General features: G+C 43.5%; 1 protein-coding gene across 2 annotated transcripts in view; it reads right to left on the bottom strand.

Annotated features, from left to right (window-relative positions):
- The window catches only part of TMEFF2 (transmembrane protein with EGF like and two follistatin like domains 2), a 326923-nt gene that overhangs the window by 32497 nt on the left and 278694 nt on the right, over positions 1-15732 (bottom strand). For both annotated transcript variants that reach the window (XM_040562211.1, XM_040562212.1), the window contains one exon: positions 14901-14997. In XM_040562211.1, coding sequence (XP_040418145.1) covers positions 14901-14997 — 97 coding nt within the window. The remainder of the gene's footprint in view (positions 1-14900; positions 14998-15732) is intronic.

Below are 15732 nucleotides of genomic sequence, written 5' to 3'. Positions count from 1 at the left end.
CTAAAGGTAGGATTTCACCAGTAAGATTAATGTACTGGGTTGCTGACTCGGTTTAATTTATAGTGTTCATCTTATCAGGGAAAATGACAGTATATTAAAGCACATTTTTTTCAGACTAGAGGAACAAGCAGGCTGCCATTTCAGCCATGCCCACAAAGTCATGAACAGCAAATTACAGGGAAGAAGGTGAAGCATTTACTGCAAACGTGCGCGTCCAGGCACGCACCGCCACAGAGCACACATCGTTCTGGAGCAGGATCCATCGCTTACGGAACAAATACGAAGTGAGTAGCACTTCACATACTCCATTTAATGAAATCTTATCGCTGGAGGCAAAGCTGCCTTCACTTCTTGAAGCATGACGACCATCTCCTGCTGGATGAGGAGAACCAAGCTGTGATGTCCCTGCTTGGGCCGCAGCGTGAGGTGCCAGGCCAGGTGAGACCCCCTTCAGTCCTTCAGATCCTGCACTACATCTCTGATTTTAAGCAATTTGGCCATCTCACCATTTTATCATCCTGGCTTTGACTTCCGATTATAGTTACATCAATAAATCCATTTGGTTTCCGTATTCCTAAGGGTAGCACTGCAGAAAGCTCGGCAGCACAAAGGCTGGCTGTTTTTTCCTCGGGCTCAAGAAGCTGTGAGAAGGTTAATGAGGTCTCCTAAGGGTCACAGGATGAAACTGTACCCAAGAGCATACACAAAATACACGTGTAAGGTTTACCCATGCTTTCTGCAGGGGAAAAAAAGCAGCTTTAAAAGCATCTGTGTGGAAGGAGTGCTTCTAAGATGTCAGCCGATACCCTGCAGCTCCCCCGAGAAAGGAAAAAATACTGAATGTTGTCCCACAGGCTCAGTGCATCCTGCAAGTAATGGGGTTCACAAGTTCATTGATTAAAATTTGGGCTGTCACTGTAAACAATCATTAAACAAGGCTCAATTTCTTACATTTATTCTTCCGGGTCATTACGATAGTCTCTGATGAATTCCGTTTCTTTTATATGCTCTATTCTATGCCATTTCATACAATTAAAATGTTGGAGGAGTTCAACATCCCACAATTCACTTAATTATTTTGCTGATCACAAAAGCATAAAAACAAAACAAACTAAGAAAACCGGCAAACCTGGGCTCCTCCTTGGGGGATTTGGAGCTGATTGCCTTTGCACCTCTTGTGGCACAGCTTTGTAGCATTGCTAGACCCTGCAATGAGGACATCGCATCAAGGCACAACTGGAAGATCTCTGTAGGGGGGTGGGATTGGTGACCTGATGGAGGAACCCATGAGGCTGCCCATTCCTATCCAGATCTGGACCATGAAAAAGAACCTAGCCAGGCCTCAGTGAGGTCTGCATCCCAGAAGTGATGGCAATGCTGCTTGGCCAGCTGGAACAGCCAATTTGGCTTTCTACTGAACTGGTCTCTGTAAAAATTAATGGGGTCAGTGAACCCGCCCTGGGTGGGTACACAGTGAGCGCCTGGTCTCCCACCTCCCCACTCGCCTGCAAATAGCATATAGTATTGTTCTCTGAGCACAAAGAGAGGCTTTGCCTGCACAGAGAATGCTGCTGAAGAGAGGATTCACAGCTATGAAGGACTGTCCCTGGAGTGAGGAACAGCATTTTAAGGAGGTGTCTCAATAGAAAGAGAGAATAGTTCCTCGCCCATAAAGTGCAGGAGAATGCTATAATTATACTTCCTTAGTTCATGAATATAGTATAATCATTAGTGACACAGTGATGATAAAATGAAGCCCACTCCACACTTTATCTCCGCTCCTAAGACAACTATTCAGTCTTTGTTTTCAGCAATGTACTAATGAAAAATAATTAAAAAAAATTACTACACTCTTTCTGTATGTAGCATGAGGGAGGTTTCATATGTAGCTTGATAGGATGCAAGAAGGATAAATGTGACCATGCTTCTAAAAGAGCAGTTTTACTGGGAACAGATGCAGGAATGTTTTTGTCAGAGTGAGATGGCAATGGCAGCTCTTCCCTATTCAACATATTTTAATTAGCCCGCCGTAGTTTGGAAACCTGAGAGCATTGTTGGTACTACCTCTGTTTATTAAAGATTCATATTCAGACTTTGCTGGCCATGGGTCATTTGCTTTTTGGAACCAGAGCAACAGAAAATTGTGTCTGAGATATCTGCAAAAAGTACTTAATGAAATGACTAACGTCTTCAGCCAAGTGTCTAGTTGATTACAGGGTCCAAACAGCAGAACAGCAATAAATCTGCCACAAAGAGAATTGTCAGTCAAGAAAAAAGGCATAAAACCAAACAGACAGGGAAGCAGGAGCTAAAAATGTGAAAATGCAAATCCAGTGTTATTTTTACTAGTCAGAGCTCTGATATTTGAGTGCATATGCTAATTTGGTCAAGTGTGAGATCCAGCCATGTCTCAGTGCACACTATTTTACAGGGAAAGCGATGTTCCATTCTGCAGTCATTTTAAACATGTCGTATATTTTCTCCAGGCAAAAATAAAAAAGCAAGGAAAAAAACAACAACATTTTGCAGCATAAAAAAGCCCAAAGCCTTCCCTTTGCCATAAAACAGTGTATAAATAAAAACACACTTGTTGTACATTTGTGATATTTCTGCCAGTAAGATTTCTTACCATCCTCTGTTCTGACTTGAAAGCAGTGATCAGAAACTCAAATTTCTGGTCGGATACCAGTAGTTTCCTCTCCAAGCCCCTGCCCCTCCAAATTGGACATTAAATGGCCGTTTAAAGCTAACCTGGCAGTGTACGCCTGCACTGAGAGCTCCGCAATCACTCCCAAATGCTTTCTCCATCATTTGGATTCCTGCAAGGTTTTTCTTTTTGGTAGACAGGGCACCTTTGTTGACATCACCAGCAGGCTAGTTGAAACGAAGCCAGGCTGAACATTATGCCTCAATACTCCAACAGGCATTGCAGCGTGGTTCAGCTGGGTGTCAGGAGGCAGGCAGGAGTGCTCATTTACCCGGGCAGCTTTGGGCATGTTGAATACATCTCAACACAATCCCACGTGGAGATACTTCCATCACTTCTGAGCAGGGGCTGGCGAGGTTAACCAGGCTGGGCAGGTCCGTGCTCACACGCCTCAATTGCCTCCGCTGTTCAGACCATCTCTGTGCTGTTGCACCATGCCTTGTTAAAACACACCACCTGATAGAGCCCTTTACAGGTCACCTCTGCTACCAGCCTCACCACCACATCAGGGCAGCTCAGCAGTTGGATTCCTTTGGGGGGCTTGTGCGCACCTCCATTTCAGTAGCAGGCCATCAGTGGACCACTGATCTCATACAGACCTAGAGCAGCCACGATTTGATGTTATTATATACATTTTACAGAGAGGTAAATCATACTCCAATGTCCTGGAAGCCTCAATGTTGAGTCCATATGGACTTCTGGTAGCTTGGTCAAGCTCAAGTGAACTACAGTGGTCTCTGCAGCTTACAGAACACAGCCCAAGAAGATGGCACCAAAGCTGTGCTCCAGGAAGAAGGCAAAACTGAGGCAGGCTGAATATCACGTACACACACATACATCCATACAAAACAGTATGTAAAGCATGTATTCAGAATGCACAGACACAATTTTTACCTCATTCTATGAATTATACCTTAACACCTGCCTGTGCATGCTGGAAGACTGAAATCCTATTACTGCACTCTTAAAAACATCATTGAAAGGCTTAGAGTGTAGAGATGCTGCAAGTCTACTTCAAAACAAACTTTATTTTTGAGGCAGATGCGAAACTTTAGCTGCAGTGCAGAACAATAAACAATACATATTTTATAATGGCAGCACAAAAATAGCATGCGATATTACTTTCCTGGGTCTGCTGGTGCTTCTCTTCTGCTTTAAGATCACAAGAGAAGAAAAAGCGTGGCTTTCTTTGAGTGCCTTCCATTCAATGTTATCTAGTTATTTATTTATTTTTCCTTTTTGTCCTTTGCAGCCTGGCTTCTGCTCTGAGCATGTCTACTTCTCACAGTGGCTTTCCTAGGATATTTTACCTATTTTGACTGTTCAAATGTTTATCTTCACCCCGAGTAAAAGGAGAAAAGCTTGATTCCCTCAGGATGATGCAATGTTTCTGCATGGCATTTCAATAGCACACTGTTATTCGAACAATTAGAAATCACAGAGACCATGCAAGGAATTATCAGCATGCTGCATAGAGAGTTTTATTATGCAGTGCATAATGAAAATGATTTGAAGGACCCCAAAGCATCATAACAGAAGGAAGCACTGAATAATCAGGTGTTTTTTTTTTTTTTTGTTGGACTGCAAGAGCCAAAAATGTTGTTTACTGGACATATGTCAAGCTAAAATGCACTAAAGTGGAGAATATATTTATTGCTGTCCTTCCCTGCATACCAAATGCAACAGATTTTGTAAGCCTAGCTGCAGCATGGAGCCAGGAGCCGGGGTAATCGCTGTACAGCTGCCACGCTGCTGCTGGAGAGCAGGGAGTGACTGGCAATGCTTAAAAAAGGGAGGCATTTTTCAGAGCACGTTTGCTCTGAAATTGCCACAATGACAGCTCACGGAGGTTGTTTCAAAAGGTTTCGTGAGTGTCATCTGGGCACCAGCTCCTCCATCATGCTGGACCTGCCTGCCCCGGTGAGGAGCTGGTCCCACACTCCACTGTTTTCCAAGGCTTCAGCCTGGTGGCTGCAGCTCGTGAAACGGCTGCCTTCATCTGCTGTGTGAGATGCTGAAAGCAGATTCCTAATCCTCCTTTCTTTTCTTTTTTTTTTCATAACTTTCTTTACTAAGTTTTCTGTAGGAAACATCACAAACTTCACCTTTGCTTCCCTCTTACAGTTCAAAGCACCAATTATAATATGACCTTCATCTGGCTTCCTGATGTCTCTGGTGCCCTCAACAGCACGTTGAATTGTACACTAACACCTTCAGGGCAAAATAAATGTTTCACTTAATTTTTTTTTAATATCGTTTCCCTTTACAAGGAACTAAGTTGAGCACGATAGCCTTTGCTAGACTGGATGCTTTAAACACAGAGAATTATAAGGTTGATCATTGGGTTTGAAGTGCAATGGAAAAATCCTCACTCCAACTGTGTGACTAGAGAAGAAATTTCTAATTCTGTTCATTGCCAATTCAAGTGTCTGCAGGTATCTAATATGTGAAGTTTATTTAAAGCACGAAGAATAAAACAAATGCGTTCTTATGGCTTGCCTTCACTTGGTGTCCTTCATGTCTCTACTGTCTGTGTTAAAACAAAGCTTTGCTGACTCTTTCTCTCCCTCTGTAAACATTTGAGGCTGTCCTTCACCAACATTTTATCGCTGTGTGCTCCAACTGCTGATACCGTTGGCTCCAGTTTTGCAGCCAACATTAAGACAGGAGTTGTTCCAATGAGTTGCCGCGTTTCACCCCAGCCTGCGAGGCCCGTCAGGAAGCAGGGGACAGTGGCCTAGCTGCAGGTCCTGGCACGGGCCTGGCCACACAGGAAGGCTCCATCTGCTCACCAAGAAATGTGGCACCAGCTGGGCTGGGACCCATGGCAAATTTCTGGTTTGTGCTTCCACATAACAGCTTTGTTAACAACACTAGAAGTTACTTCTGAAAGCGGGCCTTGATTTACGAGAGACTAAAGGGATGAACACCTGTGTGTCACAAGCCCCATACCACACAGCATGCAAGACATCCACTGCTGGTGGGGAAGGCAAGATTATGAGTGACCTTTGTACCACCAGTGAGACGAAAACCACAGTAAACTAATTCCTCCTTGTAAAGGCTTCCTTCACACGTGCAGAATCAGACTAACCCTCACCACAGACTGCTCTGTGTCCTCAAAGACCCGTGCCTCCCACTTCCGAGGAGTCCTGCCTGAGGCAGGACCATCTGAACTGGCTGCTCGGCAAGTAGGCTGACTTAAATTACAAAATAAAATCCAGTCTAGCTATTTAATGAAATTTTAGGAAGGTACTGCAGGCTCTCCTCCGGGCTTTGCACCTCCTGTGCTGATGGAAATAACGCAAGATAACCTCATGTCATCCCGCACAGTGGTGAGCCCACAGGTATGAGACTGGGACCTGTGCAACTTGGAGCAAATCGCTTCACATGTACAAGAAGGAGAGAGCACTGCTAACCCTCTTTTTTTCTAAAAAACCCTCTTTTTCTGTAGCTGAAAGCTGCTGTAGAAGTAACCCTCTTCAGGTGTGGGACACAGATCAGTGCCACCCACCTGCACCTCCCATAGGGACTCGTGTCCCAGGAGTGCCTCAGTGTGGGAGGCCTTCGTTACAGAACCGGCAGACCGAGAGACAGCAATTAAGTCTTTGTGTCTGGGCACATCCCACGCAGGCTTTTAGCTGTGATTTGCTTTCTAGAGAACCGCCTGCATCCTGCAAGCACACGTGGGGAAGGTCCGGCGTCGCGGTGGGCTCCCCGAGGAGCGGGGCAGGAGATGGCTGCTGTGGGGAAGGGACACCTGCCAGCCTAAGGTCAGCCCTGCACTTCGGCTTGTATTGAGCTTTTGCCAGGCTGATATTTAATGCATGGGATGTATTTTTAATGGCTCGGATGTGTGAACACATCATGGCCTTGATGTTCCTACATGGGCGTGTGAAGGAGCCGCCGACCTTCTGCGACGGATGTAGTTTTAATTTAATAGTTAACATACAGTGGGATGGAAGAGATGAAGTGTTCTATTAAGACATTTGATAATAAATTGGAAAGTGCTTTCCCAGTGCTTTACGTAGTTATTCTCTCTGCTGATCTATTTAGCCAACACTTGTAATTCTGAACTACAAAGTTGTATCCCTGCTTTCGTAAACATACTTACATAAAACCCAATAACAACACAGCCTATTTATTGCTAAAATGCTAGTAGGAAATTGGAAAAGGTATAAATACAATTCATTGCTGGTGATCTCCTGCCCCCTGAAGGCACTGTAAGACTCCAAATCTTGCTCAGTTCACAGCATCATAAAACTGAAGCAATAAATGTCACTCCTTTCTTGATTGCGCATTAGGCCAATCGGCTTTTTATTGAGACTAAATAGGCTGTCATGAAGGCACCTTGCAGTTTACTACCAGGGCACGGCTTTGGCTAAATGTGGGGCTGGGGAGCAAAGAAAGCTTATTTTTAAGTAACAAAAAAGGTAGCACTAAACAGGAAATATGAAAAAGCTGCAAAAATGCATTGCTCTTCCAGGTCTGTGCACTTGTTCTTTCATGCAGTAATGCCCTGATATACACAGGCGATTATGTGTCAATGCACATTAATATTTGATGTGCATTATCATATTATCTCTTATGTGCACTCTCGCAATCAGGTGAGCCCAGCGTCTCCCAGACATGGGGTTGCACAACCGGGTGGTGGCTTTGACCGGGAGCACCTGTGCACAGCTCTGCAAAGTCAAACGGGGCCCTTCTGTGTGCCGCACACAAAGCAGCAAGGCTGGGAATGGTCTGCACGACGCCCTGCATTACAGCAGAGCACAAAACAGACTGCCAAAACCTTTCCTTCAAATGCAAATACTGGTGTGCACTCAGAAAGCTGCTAGGCTTTCCTACCAAGGACTGAAAGACGCAGTCTCAGCTTGTGGGAGAAAAGGGAGGAAAAATCCCCCAGGTTCATTAGCTCTCTTGTTAAACGGGGCACATAAAATGGTTGCTCTGCCATGTTGTTGTGTAGGCTCCCCAGTGATCTGCACAAAATGAAAATACAGAGGGATGCTGCTGCTTTCTCACGCACCCTTGTAACACACATGGATCAGCCTTCACGCAGCCCACAGCCAAAACCTCGAGGCCAGCAGAGCTGCCACCCCCACGTCCTCCAGCACGTGTACGCCCCACCATGAACATGTTTAATGTGCCTGCCACACGCTGCCTGTGGAGGCTCAGGCAGAGCAAGCACCGGCGAAGAGGACCTCTGTGCTGCCTACAGGTAGGGCCTCCAAAATCCATTGTGGCTCCTTCGTGCTGCCCAGCAAACAGCAAAGCAGAGCGGCTGGAAGCCAGCTTTAGGTCATCTCCCTACTTCCGCAGCCCTCTGTCCTTCCCCAGTCTGTCCCCAGCATTCCCTGCCGTGACCACCCACCCCTCTGCTGCCTCTGTGTCTCCTGTCCACAGGAATGTGGGCCCCTAGGCTGTGTAAACCTGACATGAAAACTTGGCTATTTTGAGCCACGCTTTAAAATTGCGTTTTTTTACTTTTACTTTAAGTTGAAAAGACTAATCATTGTAAAGACAGGTGACAGCTCTACATGCCTTATAAGCTATTCCCCCCTTAAATTTCAGAAGAATTTGTGTCTTGCTAGTACAGGAGCATTGAAAGATGATAAGACAAGGAAACAAAACAAAAAAATCTCAGAAGCTATTTTTGGCTTTTCACAAATCAATATTTCCTCTGAAGCAATTGAAGCAGTCAGTAAGCCAAATTCTGCTTTTATCATCACAATTTCCAAGTTTGCACTCTGTGAACAACTGTGTATGGAGTTTATTCTCCCTTCTGCCAGTGAAAGGCTCCACTGGCTACCAAGAAATTATTCCCTGTTTACGATACTGGGAGAGAATATTTGCCTCACTGAAGTCGGTGGAATAACTTTCATTGACTTACATAAGCTGGAAGTTCACCCTCTGAAACTGAAAACCAAGTCTGGACCAAGCATCTGAAAGGATAAAAATCTATAAGCTTTATGGCTGTGTAGAGTGTTATCCCCTGGACACATGGTGAGTTTTGCTATAATTGCAAAAGATAAAAAATATACGTATCATATAGGGTCCCTGAAAGACTTACTTGGGTGAATAGTACAGATGGAACACAATGCAGTTTTGCATTTATCTGAGAACATTTAGAGCCATGATATATAGTCTATATGACAGACTTCCTTGATGCATAGAGAAAATACAGTTAATTTCTTTGGGTAGACTAAATTATTTACCAGACCGCTCCAAAGTGTATTGGTAATAAAACACTATGAAGTATAAGTAACTCTAGACAATCGTGGCTTATGTTAAAAACATTTTTTTTTTAAAGGATGTTATTAGGAAAATAAATCTTGAGAATCTGGAAAGGCAGGAGCTTGTCAAGTGAGCATAAGGCTCTGAAGGACTGTGGTCACTCAGTGGATGGAAAGGTCAAATTCCCCAAAGTACCAACCTGTGGGAGTTAGGGACCAAAGTCTCACTTCCAAATTAAATAGGATACTTTGGCACAGGATATAGGATGTAAAGATGGTAAGCTGATTTTTGGAAACTTACCTGACTGGGAAAAAATGGCTGTTTTAGACTAAAACCAAACTAAATGTATGCAGAGTAAAACAATTTCAGCAGATGTCCAAACAAGCCATCATTTTTCCAAGCATTACTTCTTTCTGGCCAAGCCACTAGTGCATTCAACTTAGAAATACAATGTGCTCGTTCCTGCCTCCCACTCCTCAAAAAAGATTGGACCATAAGCTGCTTTTAGAGAAATGCTCTCTGAAGATAAACGTAACTTCTTGTTCCCCATATCTTCCCTTGTTCTTTCTACGGATTCATCACTGAGAAAGGAGAAAATCACGTCTTGATCTAAGGCCCTTTTAAAGCCAGTGGGAATCTTTCTCTGGACATGGTTGGGCACTAACCTGGGCTGGTTTTAAGTTCAAACGGTCTGCTGAAAGATACCTACAATACCTCAGTAGCTTGCCAGCGAGAAACCTGAGAGGAATCGTGGCAGACAGTGAAGGCAGCTCTGCTACTAGGCCAGGGCTAAGATCCTCAGAGGGTGTAAGCTGCTTGGTTGTCTCCTGTTGTGCAATGCAAAGACTGCATGCCACAGTCCCTTTGCTTTGCTGTTATTAGATGTGACTACCGTGCTCCCCATGAAGATCTATGCAGCAGCAACCGTGTTTTATGCCTTAGGTATGATCTCAAGTTAAGCAGAAATGCTAGCCTTTGCAAGATTGTGGATTTTAATTATTTAATTCCATTTCGGTGTTTATTTGAACCATGAATCCAACCACTATGTTTTAAGACCTACTACTTTCTCTAGAAGAGAAAGGCAAGCAGCAGGAAACTGCCATATAGCTACTGTATAATGCACGGGACATTGCAGATGTTAAAGTAGCTCGTTGTTTCTGCATCTGGAACAAGTAGGTCACACACAGTTATTATACACACTGCTGAACATGAAGCAGCCAATACCCGTGTAATGTATGTGAGCTTTCAAACTACCTTTTAGTACTCTGTAGTAGTACGGCATCTTGTTTGCAGATGCTTTCGATGAGAGCAACTGATGGAAGGGGGAAGGGACGCAAAGCTGACTGACCTAATTGCTGGGTGGATTGAGAAGCTGGCAAAATCATTCGTTTCTTTTATGTGTTTTCTTTCTATACTATAATAAAGATAAATATTGATTGTTGGAGCAGTATTGATTACAGGGGTAGTGGTTGATGGCAGCTGCATGATTTGCACAGATATCTTTCATGTACAGTGCAGTCTACTTGCATGAGAAAGCAGTTTCACCATCCTCACGTGTTGTGGATTGCCTGCCTGTTGTACAGGAGCATGCACCCACTATATATATGTATTTATCAGTGATTAGCAGTAAGATATGAAACAAAAGACTGGAACAGTTCACCTTCTTAATACATCTTGAGCGTCTGTTTGCTGTGGGTAAGTGGAGTTTATTGTCTCAGCCATGCAGAAAGAAGCACAGGACGCAAGGGACGTGCTGCAACTCCACCGCCTCCCTTGGGAACACCACCTGGCTGCACGTCACGCAGGAGAGCCTTGTCCCTTCCTTCACCATGCTCAGCATCTCAGGAAGGCTGCCTTTCTGCCCTTCCGGGCCAGGCATCAAACACTTCAGGAAAGCTGCTGCCCTCCCCGGATCCAAGGGTGGAGGAAGTGGGATCTGAGGGACTTCCCTCCTCTGCCCTAGGCATCGAGTGTGCCATGCTGCAGAGCCCTGTGCAGCCCATTCGAGGTCAGGCACCTGTGGCCAGGCACGCTGCTGCCTCTCCTCTTCCTCCTGCGGGGAAGGCAGAGGAGAAACCTATAGGGATGGCCTCCTTGGACACTGCCAGGCTGCAGGGCACTCTCTCCCGAGCGTGTTGGACATCTCTGCGTCTCCTTACTGCGAGCAAACTGCATCTCATCCTGGGCAATCCTGCACTTTGAGTCTCTGCTGCTGGCTGACCTTCTGATTTTGAAATTCAAAGGAAAAGCACGCATATCTAACCCCAATTTATCATTCTGATTTTGATTAACTCTACAAGTCAGAGGTTTGTAGGCTTTAATCTTGCTTTAAGAAAACACTCCTGTCCTCTCTTCTCTGTGTCTTCCAAAAGGAAATTCAACAGAGGGGTTTTTGCTATTATTTATCTCCCTTCACTTACTTGGACATGTCATGGACCTCTGGAATAGCTGCCCAGTATCCATCCAAACCACGGCTTGCCCAGTGTGGAGTGCTCTTATTTCCTCGGTGGCTCATAAGGAGGAGATTGATACTGGAATCTAGGTTTTTGACGTGGTTATGTACTGACACTAAGCCACTTTAGCAGATGAGCAGGCACTCCATTTGGTGAGTACTATTTATATACAGTGAGTGAGTATTTCATGGATGCTTTTTGGAAGATCTTAGAAACACACCACTGTTCAGAGCGTTACGCTTCATTCTTCATTTCCTTTTAAGTATATCTCTCGGGGTGTTATGTTGAGTAGCCCTGTCTTACAAAATCAATTATTCCTTAGGCAGCTCAGAAATAAAACCCAAAGTAAGCAACACCAAATGTCTAATTTACCAATAGATTGCAATCCAGTGCTAAAGAGCATAGCCACTGCCCTGCTTTAAATATTCATGAAGCTCACTGGTGCAAAATGCATTAAAGGTGGGAATAATGCCAGTAATACACGATCTTCTTAGTGACAAGAAGCTTTCACATATTAAAGTAGCAAGATGTTAAAGACTTTCAATTGAACAGTCTTTGTTTTTAACCCAGAGAAAGAGATTCACTAATGGAATGCCAAATTGCATTCACTCTTGTGATATTAGACTGCAGAATAGCATAATAATATATGTGTGTTTTACCATGCCTCAGAAAACCTGTTATTACAGACGGTTCTTTTCTGCCTTTTCTTCATACTTTCCAGAAAATGTTCACACACGTATCTTAGCCCTTCGAGATGTCTTTTATGTGGCAAAACCCTACCAAAATCCCAGGAGTCTAGCCATTAACAGATTGGTTTTAAGCAAATAAAACGATTTTAAAATAATGGTGACACACTACAATAGCACAATTCAGCTGAGTGACAATTGGCAATGAATAACAACAAAAAAAGAGTTAAACCAGAGACAAGGGACTGCAAAATAACAGACTGTGGCAATGCAGAATAATGTTAATTGTCGCTTTAAATCATCAGCAGCCCAACCACATCTGCTATCACACCTGTGCTCTCTCCTCTGATCTACTCCGACACCCTAGAAATATCAGGCAAACAGCCAGCCTCACATCTCCAGCTCTCTAAGGTCTGGCTCTGCTGCCAATGTGCATCCCCATTACCTAGAGTGGACTGGACACAGATCCTGCACCCTCCTGATGGATAGGGAACACCGCTAGTGCTGGGCTTCTCACCCCGTAACAGCAGCTCTGGGGCTGCTGGGAACCCTGACCTCATTTGGACTTTTAGAAACCTCATCAGCTGGCCGAGATAACCAGAGGAGCCCTGCTTATATCTGAAATTAGACAGGTGTAAAAGCATCGATTGAATAATAAACTGGAATTTCGTTTCCCATTTAATTTAAGGGCATTTTCTGCACACCGAATCTTTGCAGGGAGAGGGGGGAAGTGCACCAAGATATAACTATCTGGTGCCAAACACGGAAATTCAATTAATGTACATTTGAAAGAGGGATCTAGGTTCCCCATACATGGCCTGCTTTTATTCCAGAAATAAGACTAACAAAGAACTAACACCCGGAAGGCCCATTTTTTAGAAAGACACTTATCCACGACTAATCAAGGGGCAGGGACAGGAAAGCGGAGCTCTGTTGTGGCGTATGAAGTTGTTTACTTCAAAGCGGACCTTTAACAGGCTTTGCACGGTCTTTTTACTTCTGGTTGGAAATCTGCTTTACTGCCTTTTAACATCTTCCCAGCAAATGCCCTTCCCTGCTTCCCACCACGAGAAGCATCTTCCCCTGCAGAATGACTACCTGTCAATAAAGATTGAGAACTTCAGCTCCTGCAGTTATTCCGCTGCTCTGTATAAGCCAAGCTGTTTCAAAGGGGAGGAATTAGTTGCAGAAGCTGTAGTGGGAACGTTACTGGGGTAAGTTGGATCCGGCTCTTTTATCGAGCTATTTCTGGAAAAAAATAAACACTGCTACACGGTACTTGTGATTAATAATGTTATCTGGTAGCTAATTTTATTCCTCGCCCCTCTCTTCTGCTGCCTTCCAACTTGAAAGTGCACTTAATTATGAAAACATGAGCATCAGACTGTGGATTTTGATATATTAATTTAACCATCATTTTGTTTCAACACCGCACCACCAAACTCTCAAGGATAACTGGTCAAGGAGACAGCAAAAATCCTGACACCAGAAGTAATTTCCTTAAACAAAGTCAAAATTAAGCACTTTCATCCATGCAAATCTCTTTGCGTTATTGCAAACCTGTAACCAAGATGCATCTTGTTCCTGTTTTTTAACACAACAATTTCTTTTGATAATTGGAAACAGAGCAAGACTTCTGTGGCTTGTTTGCTTGGTATTTTTTAAAGACTAGAACAAGAGGTTATTAGAAGCTTAGAAAGACCAAACCAAAATGAGCACAAATGGATCACCATATTCCTAAGCTGCTTCACTGAATAGCAGAAATGTTTATAATGTCATGCCTGACCAATATCACATGGATGCCCTGTGTAGATGAGGTCAGCTGCCCAACACTGGTCCCAGTTATCATGTTCATCATTCATTCATTCATTCATTCCCCTCTGCTCCATTCTTACTGTCCAAGTTGAAGTTTGGGCCTTCCTGATATCTCACTGCCCAGCTTCTCTATCCATCCTCTAACTGCTGTCAGCTCTCAGCTTCAGAAGCATCATTCAGATCAAAAGCTCTAACATTTGCATGATTATTTTGTTGTCTCTCTAAGTTTACATTAATTACTTAGAAATATGAGGCTTGCTATAAAGGCAGCCTTAGAAGTACAGCTCTGTGAATAGCTGCTTTTTGATCTACATTGGCTGTTCCAAAATCACGATGAAATGATTAGTTTAAAGTTGACTTACTATGAAGTATTTGCATAGTATCTAGGCAAATTGAAAAATTCAGAAAAATATTCTGAGTAGATAGAATTATTTCCCTTCAGCTTATGTGATTAAGGTTTAAAACAAATGAACAAACAAGAAGATTTTAAAAACCTCTTTTTAAAAATAAAAAATAAATCTCCATTGAGAAAATGCTTGAATGTACACTCTATTTACTTCAAACGTTTGAGGGTTAGATCTTCGACTCCAGCAACTAGAAAAAAGCGAGACAGATTTTCCACATTTCTAATGCCACACATGACTTAACATGATGATAATATTAATGATACTTTTCAACCAGAAAAGCTGTAGGTCAATTAGTTTTCCCAATTCTATTTTTATCAAAGAATAAAGCTGTAAAATCCCAGATGGAGTAACATAAGTTGTAACTGCAACAAAATGGATAACAGTGTTTCTGGACTTTTTCTAAATTGTGCATGTTCAAGAATTATAAACCAATCTGTTTTATACATTTTTTTTAGAGTAATAACCACCTCAGTCACTGTCAGATGAATCTCTGGGTGCAGAAAATTGAATATCCAATATTTTAAATGCTTTCTAACTCACAGTATATTTCAATAATACAACATTCATTAAAATAGAAGAGTAGACCAAGTTACTGTACCAAACATCCTCTGCATCTTCGTCACACTCTGCCCCAAACTGGCAAATGTCACAGGTCGATGTCTCTTTTTGATTGGTTTCACCTGAGCCTTCATTGACTGTTTGATGGAAAGCAGAAGAATACACATTAGTAAAGACAGCACCGTAGCAAAGCACTTCTCTTTCTCTAGAAAAATCTATTCACCGTGTTAGCTTAATGCGCTGCTCACAAAGGTGATGCTTGGCCAACAGACAGCGTTTCTGAATGGGACCTACACAGAGATTTCCTTGTTGGCTTGTGAGAAATTCCCTGGGTTATGGAGTGAAAAGGAAAAGCGGACAAAAGCCCTTCCTCTTCCTTCTCCCTTCAAACACTGACTCCTTCCAGCTGCATCTTTGGAGGTCTGTATCACCACTGAGCCTCACTGCCTTGTTTCCGGGAAAATAATTGAGGCGCACTGACAGCATCACCCGCTGCCTTGTGTCCTTTACAGGTGAAGGCCTTGAGAGGCACCCACGGGAATGCTTTCCTCAAAAATGTTTTGAAAGCACCTGCCGCCTGGTACAATTTTATCCACTCCAAAAACAAAACGTTTTTCTCTCCAGAAGTATTGCTACAAGCCCCAAGGACCAGTTATCCCTGGCAGGAAAGATTTAGTGCTATCCAGAGGAGGGGACAATCTCCAGCACGGGTACGGAAATCTATCCAAACCTCCTTTCATTTCCGAAGCATCATTATTTTTCCAAAGGCCCCTGCAGCACAATGCTCTCCAAAAGTCCCAAGCAGTGCAGAGACAAAGCTCCACGGAGCAGCGTCCTTGCTCCACGCACCACGTGGAGAGCCCTGCATGCTG

This window comes from Cygnus olor, chromosome 6 (assembly GCF_009769625.2).
Source record: "Cygnus olor isolate bCygOlo1 chromosome 6, bCygOlo1.pri.v2, whole genome shotgun sequence".
Lineage (NCBI taxonomy): Eukaryota > Metazoa > Chordata > Aves > Anseriformes > Anatidae > Cygnus > Cygnus olor.
The sequence above is the reverse complement of the archived record's forward strand: the minus strand, read 5'-3'. Positions and strand labels throughout refer to the sequence as shown.